At 43.1% G+C, this 14,507-nt stretch overlaps 1 protein-coding gene across 1 annotated transcript in view; it reads left to right on the forward strand.

The window, feature by feature from the left end:
* The window catches only part of CDH20 (cadherin 20), a 37,512-nt gene extending 25,002 nt beyond the window's left edge, over window positions 1-12,510 (forward strand). Inside the window, exons 8-11 of the mRNA XM_059815705.1 lie at window positions 1,758-1,879; window positions 3,767-3,884; window positions 10,275-10,526; window positions 12,011-12,510. Coding sequence (XP_059671688.1) covers window positions 1,758-1,879; window positions 3,767-3,884; window positions 10,275-10,526; window positions 12,011-12,510 — 992 coding nt within the window. The remainder of the gene's footprint in view (window positions 1-1,757; window positions 1,880-3,766; window positions 3,885-10,274; window positions 10,527-12,010) is intronic.
* The last annotated feature ends 1,997 nt before the right edge of the window (window positions 12,511-14,507 follow it).

Consider the following 14,507-nt stretch of genomic DNA (forward strand, 5'->3'; position numbering starts at 1 on the left):
TCTTTGGTCCACATAGCTTTTGATCGGGATCTCAGTTCATCTACCGAGGGGCAGCAGCTTTTCAGAAGCTTGCTGCCAATAGCTGAGCCATTCCTCATGTCTGAGAGAGCTTCGTGCACATCCAGGCTGTACCAGAGATATGGGGCAGTTTGAGAGGAAAGAAGTCTTGAGAAACTTGCCCAAAACTGAATCAGCCAATTTGAAGTTAGCAGACGGAATATTTCACAAGAGTCAGGGTGACTGCCACAAATCTGTAGGCTGTTCCACCACACGATGCCTTCCTGTCCCCTTTTTAAGTAGTGAGAGGAGTTTGTGACATGATAGGATCTCACCCCATCTATTTTGATGCTAGTTTTCTTTTCAGCCACCAATGGCCATGGCAATTCCATGTAAGTCCACATACACACACAAATCTGTAAAAGCTGCGCCTGTAGCAGCATTCAAGGGTGAGAGCAATATGAAGGCATGTCTACCTTTGACTCATCCTTCGTCAATCCTCTGTCGGTTTTGCTCTGTACATGTGCAGCACAATATTTTAATTTAGTGAATAGTTTCAAAAATATCGTAGTTGTGCACTCCTGAATAAAGCTCCTAGTTTTAAAAGTTAGATCAGTATTACTAAGAGTGTAAATGCAGACATTCATCTGCCACAATGACAGGTGTGTTAGCAAGATATGTAGGGATATGTGGGAAGCTGAAGGATTAAATTATAAATTAGGGAGAAACAATGTAGTTTAAGAGTATTATCTCAATGATAGAGTGTGACACATGTTATGGATACAGTACATTGAACATTTAAGAAAATTCTAGAGTGTAAGAAAATTCTCTATTGTTTATATGAACATACCATTTCTTGCTTAAAGGGAGATCTATTTGGAGATAAATGCATGAAGTCGTATGACTGAAAACAAAAAGAAAATACTAAAGAATTTTCTGGATTTTTGCACCTATTCTGACCTCTTAATAATGAATTTCTTTTTTCTTTTCTTTCTGCTTAGAGTTTCATTTTATCATTAAATAAAGGAAAAAAGATGTTTGGGGGCAGAAAAACACAGTAAGGAAAAAAAAAATTATTCTGTGGCCACTTAGTTTGGAAGTTGAGAAGATATGTGAAATGATGTCTGGGTTTACTGACAAAGAAAGCTAATGAACCAGTGCGACAGAAATATCACAAATTATGTCATACAGAATGAAAAATTTTCATTGCAATTTTAAGTTTCGGTGAAAGCTTTTCTGTACAATTTCATGTGTTACTACATTTTAAACCCCCTGTACAAAGTCTCAAAACTTGCCACTATTTTTGAGTTCAAGGAACATAAATTCTGAGCAAAACTGTATCTGAACTGCAGAATTACCACTTTCAACAACTAAATAGAGTCCCTTCCTAATTCGTGCCACCAATACTGAGGCTCAACAAACAGTATTGCCCAGTCAAAAGGCAATAAAAAAACCTACGGGGCATTGTCTAAAACTTTTGTTGCAAAAATAGTCCCATTGTACTAAACCAGGTTGAAGTCTTTCACGGAATTTGTTTGAAAAAGATGTGATTAGATGGGAAGCCAGGATAGACAGAGACCAGCGTTTGCAACTTCAGTCTGAGACACACAACCCACAAGCGATCACAGTTCCTGATGGCAAAATTTCATTTACCATGAGTCAGTAGCGTAAAAGCCACTTTACCTCTTGAGCAGAGTGAGGAGCAGCCCCTTCCCCTTCCTGTATATTGCCTTTCTTCACATTGTACCTCCTCCTTCCAGACAACCCCTTGCAAGTGGGCAGCGTCTCTGTGACGGTGAAAGTCCTGGACGTGAATGACAACGCGCCAGAGTTTGCAAGGTTTTATGAAGCTTTTGTTTGTGAAAACGCCAAAGCGGGGCAGGTGAGAAATGCTAGTAACGCCAGGGGTTGGGGAGGGGATGCTGTCCTACACCGAGACAGCGTGCCAGAAAGGGTGAGTGTTGGAAAGAGGGCTCAGTTAACCACGTTTCATCTGAACTCTCATCAGCAGCTGTCTGTGCTGCTTTCCAAAGGCAAGCACATCGCACCATGATGTACATGGCACCTTCTTTTTTCTCCCACAGTAGTTTCCAGACTCACTGCACAATATACTTCACCGCTGAAATAAAGCCTTCCCTTGGGCAGGTGCCGGCAGGCAAACACCCAGTGTGTCCTGTAGCAGCAACAGAGAGAGTAGAAATGTTACGAGAAGTGCCATGGAGTCAGCCTGGCCTGCGTGTGGCAGTCAAGGCTTACTTTTAAAAGACCCTATTTATAAGAGCCTTAAGCACCCCTGGACTTACGGGAGCTGGACATAACATACTGTATCAGCTTCAAAGGGGTGACAAACTGAATCTGTTCTGCTGTGAACTGGAGATGGCAAAGAGTTGTAGATAACACAGGACTTCCAGCTCCACACACTGTAAATCAGCACCTCCAAGCAAGCGGTGATGCCTTTTTTGCTCCTCTCCCTTCCAAAACACCGTCAAAGCTCTTGAACAAAGTCTGACTGTGTCACAGATGGACATGAGCTCTCCCTCGCTGGAGCTGGTGCAAGCTCTACTGCTCATCACTTGTGGACCTGGTGCTTCGCTGCCCAGGGTCCACAATGGGGACTTGTGTCTCCCAATGCACAGCTGACTAGCATAGTTTAAACACACAGATGCACCACTTATAATCTGTGAAGGAAAAATTATGCTAGCAGTATCACTGATTGTTCTCTGAAGCTTCTCTCAGCTTGTTGTGAAGCAGAACGAAATAGCTATTCACTGCTGGGACAACTGTCCTCACAACTATCGTATACAGGATAATTTCATACCACTAATTTCCAGAGGTCCTTAATAATATGGGGAATAGAAATCATTGCTTAGCCTTCTTCCTGATTTTGAAGGGTGAGTGGCCTAAATAATAAGCTTTCTGAGAAATGCACGCTAATTTGGACTGCTTCTTTCAGTGAAGAAAGTCAAATTCTGTTGCCACATTTTGAAAAGTTCTGAAATCAGTTTTAACGTGTTGAGTAAGACTTTATGTGTCTGTCATTTGCCTTTGAATCCAAAAATAACTTTTGAATGAAAAAACCCAGGTGCAGATTTATTCCTTGTCTAAAAAGATGTCAGAATGTTTATTCAGGCAGAGCTATAGCTCACTGTGCTTCAAGCTGTTAGACCTACTTTACTAAGCCTTTACAGGTGAGGTGACAAATCTCTTTCTGGATTTAGCATTGTCTTAGTTGCTTTCCATGGTGTTATTTATTGCATATGCAGAGTGTCTGCATGGTTGCCTTTTCTTTCTTTCTTTCTTTTCCACTGACATCTTGGGAAGAGTTTAATTGATTTAAAACTAAAAGAGTGATAAAATAATCAACCTGAAGTCCTTTTCTACCTGCGAAATGAAGCTGAAAATAAGTATGGTCTTTCTTACAAGCTCTCTAATGCACAATGCATCTTCTGAACACCCGGGGCCCTCAAAAGAAAAAAGAAACATGCAACAGAAGATAGGGATGCATGGGAGAAAAGTGTCCATTATTTGAACCAAACTATCTCCTCCTTTGTTTAAAAGTGATTTGCATGATCACAGCAAAATAAATGAAGCCTGCAGGGATTTGAGGCTCTTCTTGATTCATCTGTTGTACCTCAGCAAAACAGTTTTATTCAAATGCTCTAGTTGCTTATATTTATGTACCTAAATATATATGTTATCTGGGTTTTATTTATTTGTATTATATATATTTGCTTCTCACCTGTTTCTGCTTTGTTCTTGTATTCTGTAGCTGATCCAGACAGTGAGCGCCATCGACAGGGATGACCCACAGGAGGGTCAGCACTTCTACTACAGCCTGGCTCCAGAGGCAGCCAACAACCCCAACTTTACTCTAAGGGACAATCAAGGTAATCAGAGTGGACACAGACAGTTAGCTACTCTAATTTCTAATGCCCGAGTCGGAGTTGAGAGGCTGTGACTTACAGTGTGTGATAAGACTGCCATTTCAAATAATACCAAGTGACATCTGCTCCTTAAAGGCAGTGATAAAATGACATATTACTTAATACACTTCAAGGTTATATGGTATTTTCTTCTCTATAAATATTCTCTAGCAATAGGCCCCTTTTTCTTCTTTGAGGAAATGTGCCAGTGTTCTGTGCAAATTCAGGTCGTGTGGTCAGGCTGCAGGCATCTCAAATTACCGGAGTGGAAATTGCATTCGTTCAAAAGTAGATGCTTAAAGTTAGGACAGCAACTGGAACTAGGAGACAATCTGAAGGGAATTACATTGCTCTTTTTCTGTATTCTTCATGTTTTCTCCCAGGCACAGAAAGGGAAGGTTCTTGTACTGTTCCAGTGTTTTTCCCCAAGCACTTTTTTCCTTCCTCTTCGCACATCCTCATTTCCCTAAGAAAGGGAGGGAGGGAGAGAGGGAGGAGATGCAGAGCCTTAGGGGGTAACTTGGCATACAGCTAAAAGTCTGTGTAAGATGCATTAAGTAAGAACTAAAACACCAGTAGGAAGACTCATGGCAAAGCGCTGGCATTTGAGTGTCCTACCCAGTGGAATTTGCTTCTTTCGGGGAAGCTTTGATAGTTTTGGATCCTGCAGGAAAGCCCCACTGTGGCAGGCCTTCGCATGACTACTGCTGATGAAGGATCTCCATGGTGCCAAGGTCAGGTCCACACCAGCCTTCATTGGGAAAGAGGGACAACCTTCAGTGACCTGGTGCAGAGCTTTGAAAGTCAATATGAAGGGGCTGGATTTCAGTAGGAGTTTAGTGTGTAAAGTACCACAAATCAGCAAGCAATTCCAGAATAAATGAGCAGAAAGGCACCTGCAGCATCCATGGCCAGTCTCCAAGCAGAGTGCCTGCCCCTGCTCCCACACATGCATACTTGTCACACTTATTTCCATAAGCCCCCATCTGTGCCTCTGCAGGCATATGAATGAGCAACATAGAGGCTAATAAAGAAGCCCCTGCCTTCACTAACCAAACATGTCTTAAAAGATGCTACTTGCAGAGTCTGCAGCCCTCCTCCACAGCATGCTATTGCTTTTTCATCCCAAAAGCATTTTTTTCTATGGTGTCCATGAAGCCTCCCCACACAATTTCTTGCATTTTTATCTCTCTCTCTCTCTCATTGTCTCCCTCTTTTTTATTTTTTAATAGATATTGCCAAAATAAGTGAACAAATAAAACACAATTACTGCTAAAACATTTGGCAAACTAGGCTTATTTCATCCTCAAGGCATTGTTCTAAAAAAAGAAACTCACAAAATTCCCAGCATCAGACGCACTTTTTCTGTCTAAGGCCATACTTGCGATAATTTATAGTGACAGCAGTAACTGAATGGCTGTCCCTCCCGCTCTCTGTAAAATACCAGTTTTCCAGAGATATAGATCACAAAAAGCTTAGGGTACTATTGGTTACAAATTTGCAATAAAAGTGTTAAGTATCAAACCACTGACTATTTGAAATATACACATTAAGGATTAATTTACTGCCTCAGCAATTTGGAGTGCAGTAGTCGTTTCAGTAACAATAATTTATATTTTCATCTAGGGACCACTAGGGACTATATAAATTATATGACTTAGTCACAGAGAGGGTAGCTATACTGTATGTCACAGGGTGGCAAGACAAGAAACAGAACCCACCTTGCTAGTCACAGCTCATGCACGTAAACACAAGACAGCAATGCTTCCCGGGCTGTGGGAAGGCACTATTAAGATTAGCAATTGTGCTGATGACTTAGTTGTCCAATATAGCAGTAAGAGAAGCTGCAAGACATGCAGCCTTCCTGGCAACAATTAAAACCTTGATTTATACTGAGCAACAGATAGATCGCAGTTTGCATTCTGATGAGCTGTTTTACACGTTTCTTTGGCCCTTGTCATTTTAGTCCCTGAGAACTTCTTCAGTCTATTCATTCTCCACATATCTCTGACAGACAGAGAAATCCTATTGTTCTCCACTTTATAAACAGGGATCTGGGGCAAGGAGAAATTAAGCTACTTACATGCTTGGTTCCCTTTGAGTTCAGTAAAATCAGTGGGAGATAAACATGTAAGTATCTGCAAAGATCTGAGCCTAAAGGACTTCCCAAGGCCATATAGGATATATGTGATGAAGCAGGGAATTGAGCTGGGGTCTCCCATCTCTTTCGTTACCGATGTAGGGCATTGGCAAGCCATCTTCCCCCACTTCTAAATCCAGGTGAGATTATGCTGGGAAAAAGTTGGTAAAAGAGGCTTGCTGTAAGAATGGAATGAAGAACAAAATAAGTTTACTGCATATCCAGATTAAACTCTGAGCTGATCTTCTGCTGACCCTTAACTGCTGCCCTCTATCTTCAGCTACCAGGAACTGATGAAGAGAGCCATTTTAATGGTGCAAGCATCAGTGTCATATCACCGCCAGGCCTGTCATTGGAAGCCTCTGGCAGTCCTCCCCATTGCATTTAAATTTGTCCTAGGAAAATTTTTAGCTATTTCTTCCTTCCCTAAAACTGTGGTCTACCTCATGCTTTGGCAGAGTGCAAAAGCAGTGAGCTGAAAATCCCCGAGAAAAAACGTGATCCCTTCCTGAAGCTGTTGGTGTCTATAACGCCTGCTTCGTTGTGCTCTTTCTCCCGCTCTTGGTGAAATGTTTCTTTATATTATTCCTAACTATTCATAACTATTACAATTAGTTGCTAAAAACTAACGGAAGTTTTGGGCTAATCACCCCCAGTTCTTGTACAGATGCATGCAGAAAGAAACCAAGCCTTTCTTGTGAGAAGAGCGGTGGTTAGCTCCGATCTCAGGGTTTGGACCTACACAGTGGTTAATTCCCCTGACCTCTCCAGGGAGGTACATTACTTCCAGTGGCGCAGAAAACTGCAGGAAGGAGATGGTCCGTGGCTTTCTCTCGCAACCACATGAAGACATCACCCTGCATGCCTGCGGGAAGTACAGCTTTCACCTCCTGCTGATCACACAGGCGCAGGACCCACCATGCTGCAGTCTTCAGTATCTCTACTCAGTGCTGTAGCTAAGTGCTACTATCCAGCCCTCTGCAAGACAAAGACACTGTGTTGGAAGCTGTGATGCAAAAATATTGTGCATTCTTATCATGCTTGCTTTTTTTTTTTTAATATAATGGGGCTTTCATGTCCTCACAAGCCCTCTTCTCTTGATGGCTGGGGCTTAGCATATATCAAATTTGGAAGAAAATTGTGTATTCCGGTTTCTGCCACGCTGCATCACATTCCAGCATGTCCTTCACACTGCAGTAGCACGTCAAATCGCATTGGCTTTTGATGAGTCACACAACAAGCTTTGGCACCAACATATTGCAGTTGCTGAGTAACAGGTAGAGCGATTCTTTAGGGACGATTTGGATGCCTGCCTAGTACAAAGCCAAACAAAACAAAAGGGCCGAAATGTCATGCCAAGAGTCACCAAGAGAATTTTATCACGAAGAACATTTAAGACCTGGGTGGTAAGGTCAGCACATCACAGCAAAAAAATATATATACATATATATCTTTCAATATCTGATTATAGAAACTTGGTTTGGGCCTGAAAAAAAGAATTATGGTTAAAAAGACTTGAGATCTCTCAATAGCCTATTTTGCACAGCTTCAATCAAGTTCACTGCCTGTGACTTCTTTTACAGGCTAAGTATGACCAGCTCAGAATAATGAAGTCTCTTTCCCTCACAAAGAGCAATTTTAAGTAAAATGAAGGTTTGCTGTCACCTGAATAGAATTTGTGACTTATATTGTAAGTCAGCTTAGAGAGAGTGAGTCTTTCACCCAGGAAAGAGAAATGCAACCAAATTACTACACTGTTAAGATGACTCAGACATTTCCATTGACACAGCATAAATCCAGGCACTTTGCCATTTTTCTGCCCTTTGGGCTGCTTTTTCTCATGCTAAAACAGGCCCAGTGATGAAAAGATGTAGTATTAATAGCTGGGGAGCACATACTAGAGGGCACATAAACAGCCCGAGGGAGAGAAAGCACTTGCGTGTACCCCAGGAGAGGAGGGGGAGGTTTGCAGGAGGCGAGGGCTCCCATCCACAGCACACCCCTTGCCCAGGAGCCATGGTAGCCACAGGGTACTGTTCTCTGCTGGGTTCTGGGACATGTTCCTGAAAATCATCTGTGTCTGTCCACACCCACTGCACATACTCAGAGCTGCATGACATATCAAAGGGTGGTGAAATCAATAAACACTGACCATAATCAGTTTTAAGCAACTTTGGGGAATTTCATCTTGCACCTGGTGGTTTTTCCTCAAAGCTCCAGCTCTTGGGGTCATATGATTTAACAAGACACTACAATTTCACTATATATTCACATACAGACATGCATGCACACTTCAGAATTTTACACTTTCAGAGTAAAAGCTTGAGATGTCTGACATGCAAGAAATAAAAGACCCTGAGATTCCTTTTAAAAACATGTCACAAATTCAGACTAATCTCATGAACTGTGGAGACCAACGTCTCAATACTTATGTGCACCAGTACCGTCTGATGCCATAGGATTTGCAGCACAAAGCATGGAACTTGGAGCATAATTTAAGTCTAGCAGGCAAGTCTAGCAAGTCTAGCTTGAGTTTGGATATATTCCATATCTGGCTGTATATAACACTCCTGATTTCACTCCTAAAAGCCATCAAATATAAAGCCAACATTCTGATGTTCAGACTACAGCAGATAATACAGCTGGTTTACCTGCATGCAACCTGAGTCTCTGCACTGAAGAAAATCACTCAAGACTTAAATTTTAGCAGTGAATTCACAGGGAAATAATAAGGAAATGGAACAATCCTTTGTTGATATTTTGGGTTTTTTCAGTCTACCTACAATCAGAATGTTTCTTGCCATTTCTAGGCAGCAGCTCCATTGTGCCAATCCACCTGGGAAGAGCTGATTGGCATCCTGCATTTCCAAGCATAGCAAATGTACATTAGTAAAAACCTGGAGATGCAGATGGCCAGACTGTGACCTCTTTTGAACCAAGGGAACAGGAAACCCTTGTAAAAGAAACTGCATGAAGCTCAGCTCCCAAAAATCCCACAGCATCATTGCACAGGATCAGGGCTTGTAGGTCTGCCAAAGAGAAAAAAGTACCTGCGTTCCCCATTTATCTTAGCTGGCCCAAGATTTGCAGATATGTTTGTAAGAAGGGCCAAGCAGGTTCCTTTAGACTCCCTGGTGGCCCAGATCACATTGGAGACATTCAGCCTTGCACTTTCCAAAAGTCTCTGAGGCCAAAAAGCTTGAAAATCAGCACCGACAAAATCATCACTGGTCTCCAAAGATTCTGCCTTGGCATTCCTGAGATGAGGAATGAGAAGAACAAATATCTGAATCCAATTTCTTTCTGATTAGGCAACTTGGTGCACAGTCTGGGGAATCTGAGGGAGGGGGTAGACAGGAATTCAAATGCCACTGGGAAATTCTGACTTTTTAAAAAACATGCTGAATATAGAGGAAGAAGCCCCAAAGGTAGGAATTTTCTTGAAATGACCAACAGCAACTCTTACTATGTTGTTTCAGCAGCATAATTTTGATTCATTTTGATTCAAGTGCTTATAAAAAACAGGCAGTCACACTAAACGAAACAGAATGGTCAAATCAAAGCAGAATAATTCTGACAATGATGACATGAAGCATTCTGACTTTTTTCAATGGCAAAAATGCCAATGAAATTGCTTGTATTTCACTGAAAAATGTTTAGTTGCAAATTTTCAACTCACTGCTGCTTTAGGAGAGCAAGTTGGCTTTTTCCTTTGTCTCCCTGTTGCCTCAAGCAGATGGCCATGCCATGCATCAAAAACCATAAAGAGAACCTTAACATGTCCACAAGGGTTGTATACTCACATCTCCAAAACGGTGGCAGCACTTAAGAGTGAGGTCTAGAAAAGCTGCTGAGCACGAACAAACAGGGACAACAAGTTGCCTTGAACTGTTCATTTCCATCTTGCCTTCTGAAAGCTCTTTTAGCTAAACCTGAAGGCTGTGAGTTCGCTCTGGGCACTTTATGTCAGAACGGGTAAAGGCAACTCATAAGGTGTGTATGCCTTGCAGGTTTGGAACTACGGCCTGAGAAGATACTGGAATAGGGGAGGCAGAGGCAAAATGCTGATTAGTGACAAACTGATAAAAACCAGAGAAAAAGAGAGAGAAGACAAATGGATGTGGGTCTAGGGCTGATTTTTTTAACCTTCCTTCTCTGCTGAATATATTTGCTCTGCACATAAGCTCTTCTCTCCATTTATTTTCTCCCCATAGACAATACAGCATGGATTTTGACAAGGCGCTCTGGCTTCAGACAACATGAGCAGAACACTTTTTACCTCCCCATCCTGATCAGCGACAATGGCCGCCCCGTGCTGAGCAGCACGGGCACACTGACGGTGCACGTGTGCAGCTGCGATGATGATGGCATGGTGATGTCCTGCAATGCGGAGGCCTACGTCCTCCCTGTCAGCCTGAGCAGAGGGGCACTCATTGCGATCCTCGCCTGCATCTTTGTCCTACTAGGTAAACCCTTGGCTTCTTCTTGGGAGAGGACAAATTCTTTGGTTCTGGACAGGGGGTTGCTGATCCACCATGGGTGAAGGACACAAACACGCACACATCTATGTATATGTATATATTACATGTAGACACACACACACTTAAAGGGCCAAATCAAGGACCAGATGGTGTAGTCAGCTGCATATGGCTTCAGACCCTGGGGTGTAGGAATGGGGGAAAAACATGGCCTGCAAGTATTTCTGACAGATCCCCAAAGTGCTAGGATGGCTGGCATGGCCCTGCTTTCCTAGAAGGGATATGCCAGGAGGAAGTAATGAGAGCCATGGCTGGGGACAAATTGCTTTCTCACCCTCAGCAGTTTCCAATCATATGCTCCTACAGGAAACAGGAGTGGTAAGTCCAGTTCCACCTCTTGTCTTTTGGTAGGAGATATAACCACCTCCATCCTTTTTCCTTGAGATGCTACATTTAAATGGTGCCTGTGCTGCTATAAAGGGGCTGAGCATCTTGCATGTGTTCTGTCTCCACAAATTTCATCCTTTCCTTGCCCAGGCCTTCTATGTCCCCTGTTAGCTGTTGGTATCAAAAGAACTTCAGTTCCCTCATTCACTGTCTTGAGCCATGAGATACTAGTTCAAAACACACATACCCTGAAATTTCAGAGTTTGAGGAGCGGTGGAGTAGGATACAGGAAAAATTCTTTAAAAGTGCCTCAATACTGGCTCTGCAAAGGACCCTAGATACCTCAGTCCAAAATTTCAGCATTCAAAACCTTTGCTGAGTTCTAGCCCTGGACATACAGCCACCAGGCATATTTTCAGTACTAAAGGCCTTTGTGCCTGTATGACCGCTTCTCCCCATGCTAAGAAACATCTGCATCTCGTTAGTGCCCAGCAACTGACAGTAGGTCTACCCAGCCCAAGGCAGTGCCTTGCAGAGAAACAAAAAATGCTTTGGAGCAGACTAAGGAACTAGTTCTGCATTTTGCCCTGTAGGCAGGCATAACACCATGGTGCCTCGGCACCATCCCTCTATGTCACCTGCAGAGCCCAGCCCAAGAGGCATCCCCAAAGCAGGCTGTAAAACCCAGCTACAGAGCAGGAAAAAATTATCTCTATGGAGCTGTGTGCCACTGCAAATAACCCATTACTGATACCTGATCTTGCTAGCTTAAAAGTAGCTCAAGAATCACTATGATACATTGGCAAACACCACTGGATAGACATGTCCTAAGTGTCACCAAGAGTTAAGAATTAAGGTGAGAAAAGGGACAGATTAGCAGGACCTCAAGCTACTAATTTTGATGGCGGGGGTGGGGGGGTGGTGATGTGCATTTCTGCACACCTCCACCTGCAGACACCACAGCTCTTTAAATACAAGGGGCTGGCTGGGCTCACTGAGGGGAAAACAGGGCAGCAGAGAGTCTGAAGCCCTTGCAAGATCTGCCCCCCTTGCTGACAGCCCTGTGTCTTGGTTGCCTCCCGCAGTGCTGGTGCTCCTCATCCTCTCCATGCGGCGCCGGCGGAAGCAGCCATACATCATTGATGAGGAGGAGAACATCCATGAGAACATCGTCAGGTACGACGACGAGGGTGGCGGGGAGGAGGACACAGAGGCCTTTGACATCGCTGCCATGTGGAACCCGCGGGAGGCCCAGCTGGTGGTGAAAAACCGGCAGGACATGCTCCCTGAAATAGAGAGCCTCTCCCGATACGTACCTCAGGCGTGTGTCATGGACAACAACGTCCACAACTACGTGCTTGCCAAGCTGTATGAAGCTGACATGGACCTGTGGGCGCCTCCCTTTGACTCCCTCCAGACATACATGTTTGAAGGGAATGGCTCAGTGGCAGAATCGCTCAGCTCCCTACAGTCAGTGACAACAGACTCAGACCAGAGCTATGACTACCTGACAGACTGGGGGCCACGCTTCAAAAAGCTGGCTGAGATGTATGGTGCCACGGACAGCAGCGGGGCTCTGTGGTAACGGACGAGGAATGGCAGAGGGGTTTCATGCAAAACAGTGTCCGGTTAGGTCCATTCTCATCAGATGCTTCCATGGACATGGGTGAGGCCTCCTAAAAAATAGCAATACGGTGCTTGGATGAGAATGGGAAGAAGGGTGCAAATGAAGGTCTCTCTGGATCAGCTTTACTCAGTTAAATTAAGTCACATTTTTGAAACAGTGAGAAGCAGAAGGAAGAAAGTTTTTTCCTGGCTTTTACAGCAAAATTGGAAAGCTCCACGACTGGAATATAATGACATTACTCTCTTTCTCTCCCTCCCTTGTACACAGCAGCTTATTGAGCTCTATACGTCTGGGTTCAAAGATCTGTAAACTCCAGCTGTAATCTCCAACTCACTGAGAAATTGCCAGCATAGAAAAGTGGTTCCCCACCAGTTATTTTTCCCCCATTAAAAAGGAAAAAGAAATGCTTGCTAACAAGAGGGGGGAAAAAAAAAATCCCACAAAGCAGAAAATTGAAACTAGAATCTCAGAGGGCTCTTTGTAAACTAAACCTCCTCTCTCTGTTGCTAACAGAGTCCTTTTTTAATCCTTTAGAAACAAGACTGAGTGTGTTGTTTTTTTCCCATCTGGCCAAGCAGGCTGGGGAAGAGGCTTTGAATTTCTGCTCTAGTTTAATGGCTGATCTATGAGCATTAACACTAATCCATCTCCTATCAAGTTTGTGTAAATTTATTCTCAGCTCTTTAAAACCATGACTCCGCTAAACTGCTCAGAACAAAACCAGAAAATCTGCCTCTTTTTGCACTGTAGATGTCTCTTCCATGTGCCAAATGTGAAGATTAGATTCTACCAATGAAAGCCAAATAAATTTTAAAAAAAGAAAAAGCTATATTTGGTAACTACATGGGTTAGATGGGCTTTCCTAATCTGTGTGAGGTCAATCCAAGGGATGTTTACATACTGTAGATAACCTACTTGAACAAATGCAGTATTATAGACCAATAAATGGATGTAAAAAAATTACATGTATAAGTTTTGTATATTTGTTAATTTTGGTAATAAATATGATGTACTGCATACAGTACAGTACCTTAGCACCTCTTTTAATAAAAGTTAAACAGAAGGGAAAGTCTGATGGCAATTTATTGACTACTTTGCACACAGTAGTTAGTGTTTATCTGTGGCTTTACATGCCTTGAGCATCAAGAAAAAATGGTTCATCAGCATCATGTCAAGGAGACAAGCCTTCAGTTTGCAGGTTCGATCAGATTGTCTGCTTCTTTTATCAGTGTTCACTTGGACATTGTCCTTAGCAGTGAATCAGCCCAAATGCAGCCCACTAGACTACTTTTCTATTCCAACCATGCTGAAGTCAAAAGAAAGTCTAGGCTGATTTTTTTGAAATGTTATGGCTAGGGCATTGAGAAGTTTGGAAACCAGTTACACAGTCCTGACAGAATCTTATACCTTCAGACATGACAGATTGTAACATGCAATATCCATTTCATAGAATTGTTTAGGTTGGAAAAGACCTTTAAGGTCATCAAGTCCAACCATAAACCTAACCCAGCTAAGTCCACCACTAAACAATGTCCCTAAGCACCTCATCCACATGTCTTTTAAAAACCTCCAGGGATGGTGACTCAATCACTTCCCTGGGCAGCCTGTTCCAGTGTCTGACAACCCTTTCAGTGAAGAAATTTTTCCTAATATCCAATGTAAACCTCACCTGATGCAACTCGAGGCCATTTCCTCTTGTTCTATCACTTGTCACTTGGGAGAAGAGACCAGAACACACCTCTCTGCAACCCCCTTGCAGGTAATTGTAGAGAGCGATAAGGTCTCCCCTCAGCCTCCTCTTCTCCAGGCTAAACAACCCCAGCTCCCTCAGCCGCTCCTCATAAGACTTGTGCTCCAGACCCCTCACCAGCTTCATTGCCCTTCTCTGGACACGCTCCAGCACCCCAATGTCCTTCTTGTAGTGATGAGCCCAAAACTGAACACAGTATTCGAGG

The sequence above is a fragment of the Gavia stellata genome, chromosome 3 (assembly GCF_030936135.1).
Source record: "Gavia stellata isolate bGavSte3 chromosome 3, bGavSte3.hap2, whole genome shotgun sequence".
NCBI lineage: Eukaryota > Metazoa > Chordata > Aves > Gaviiformes > Gaviidae > Gavia > Gavia stellata.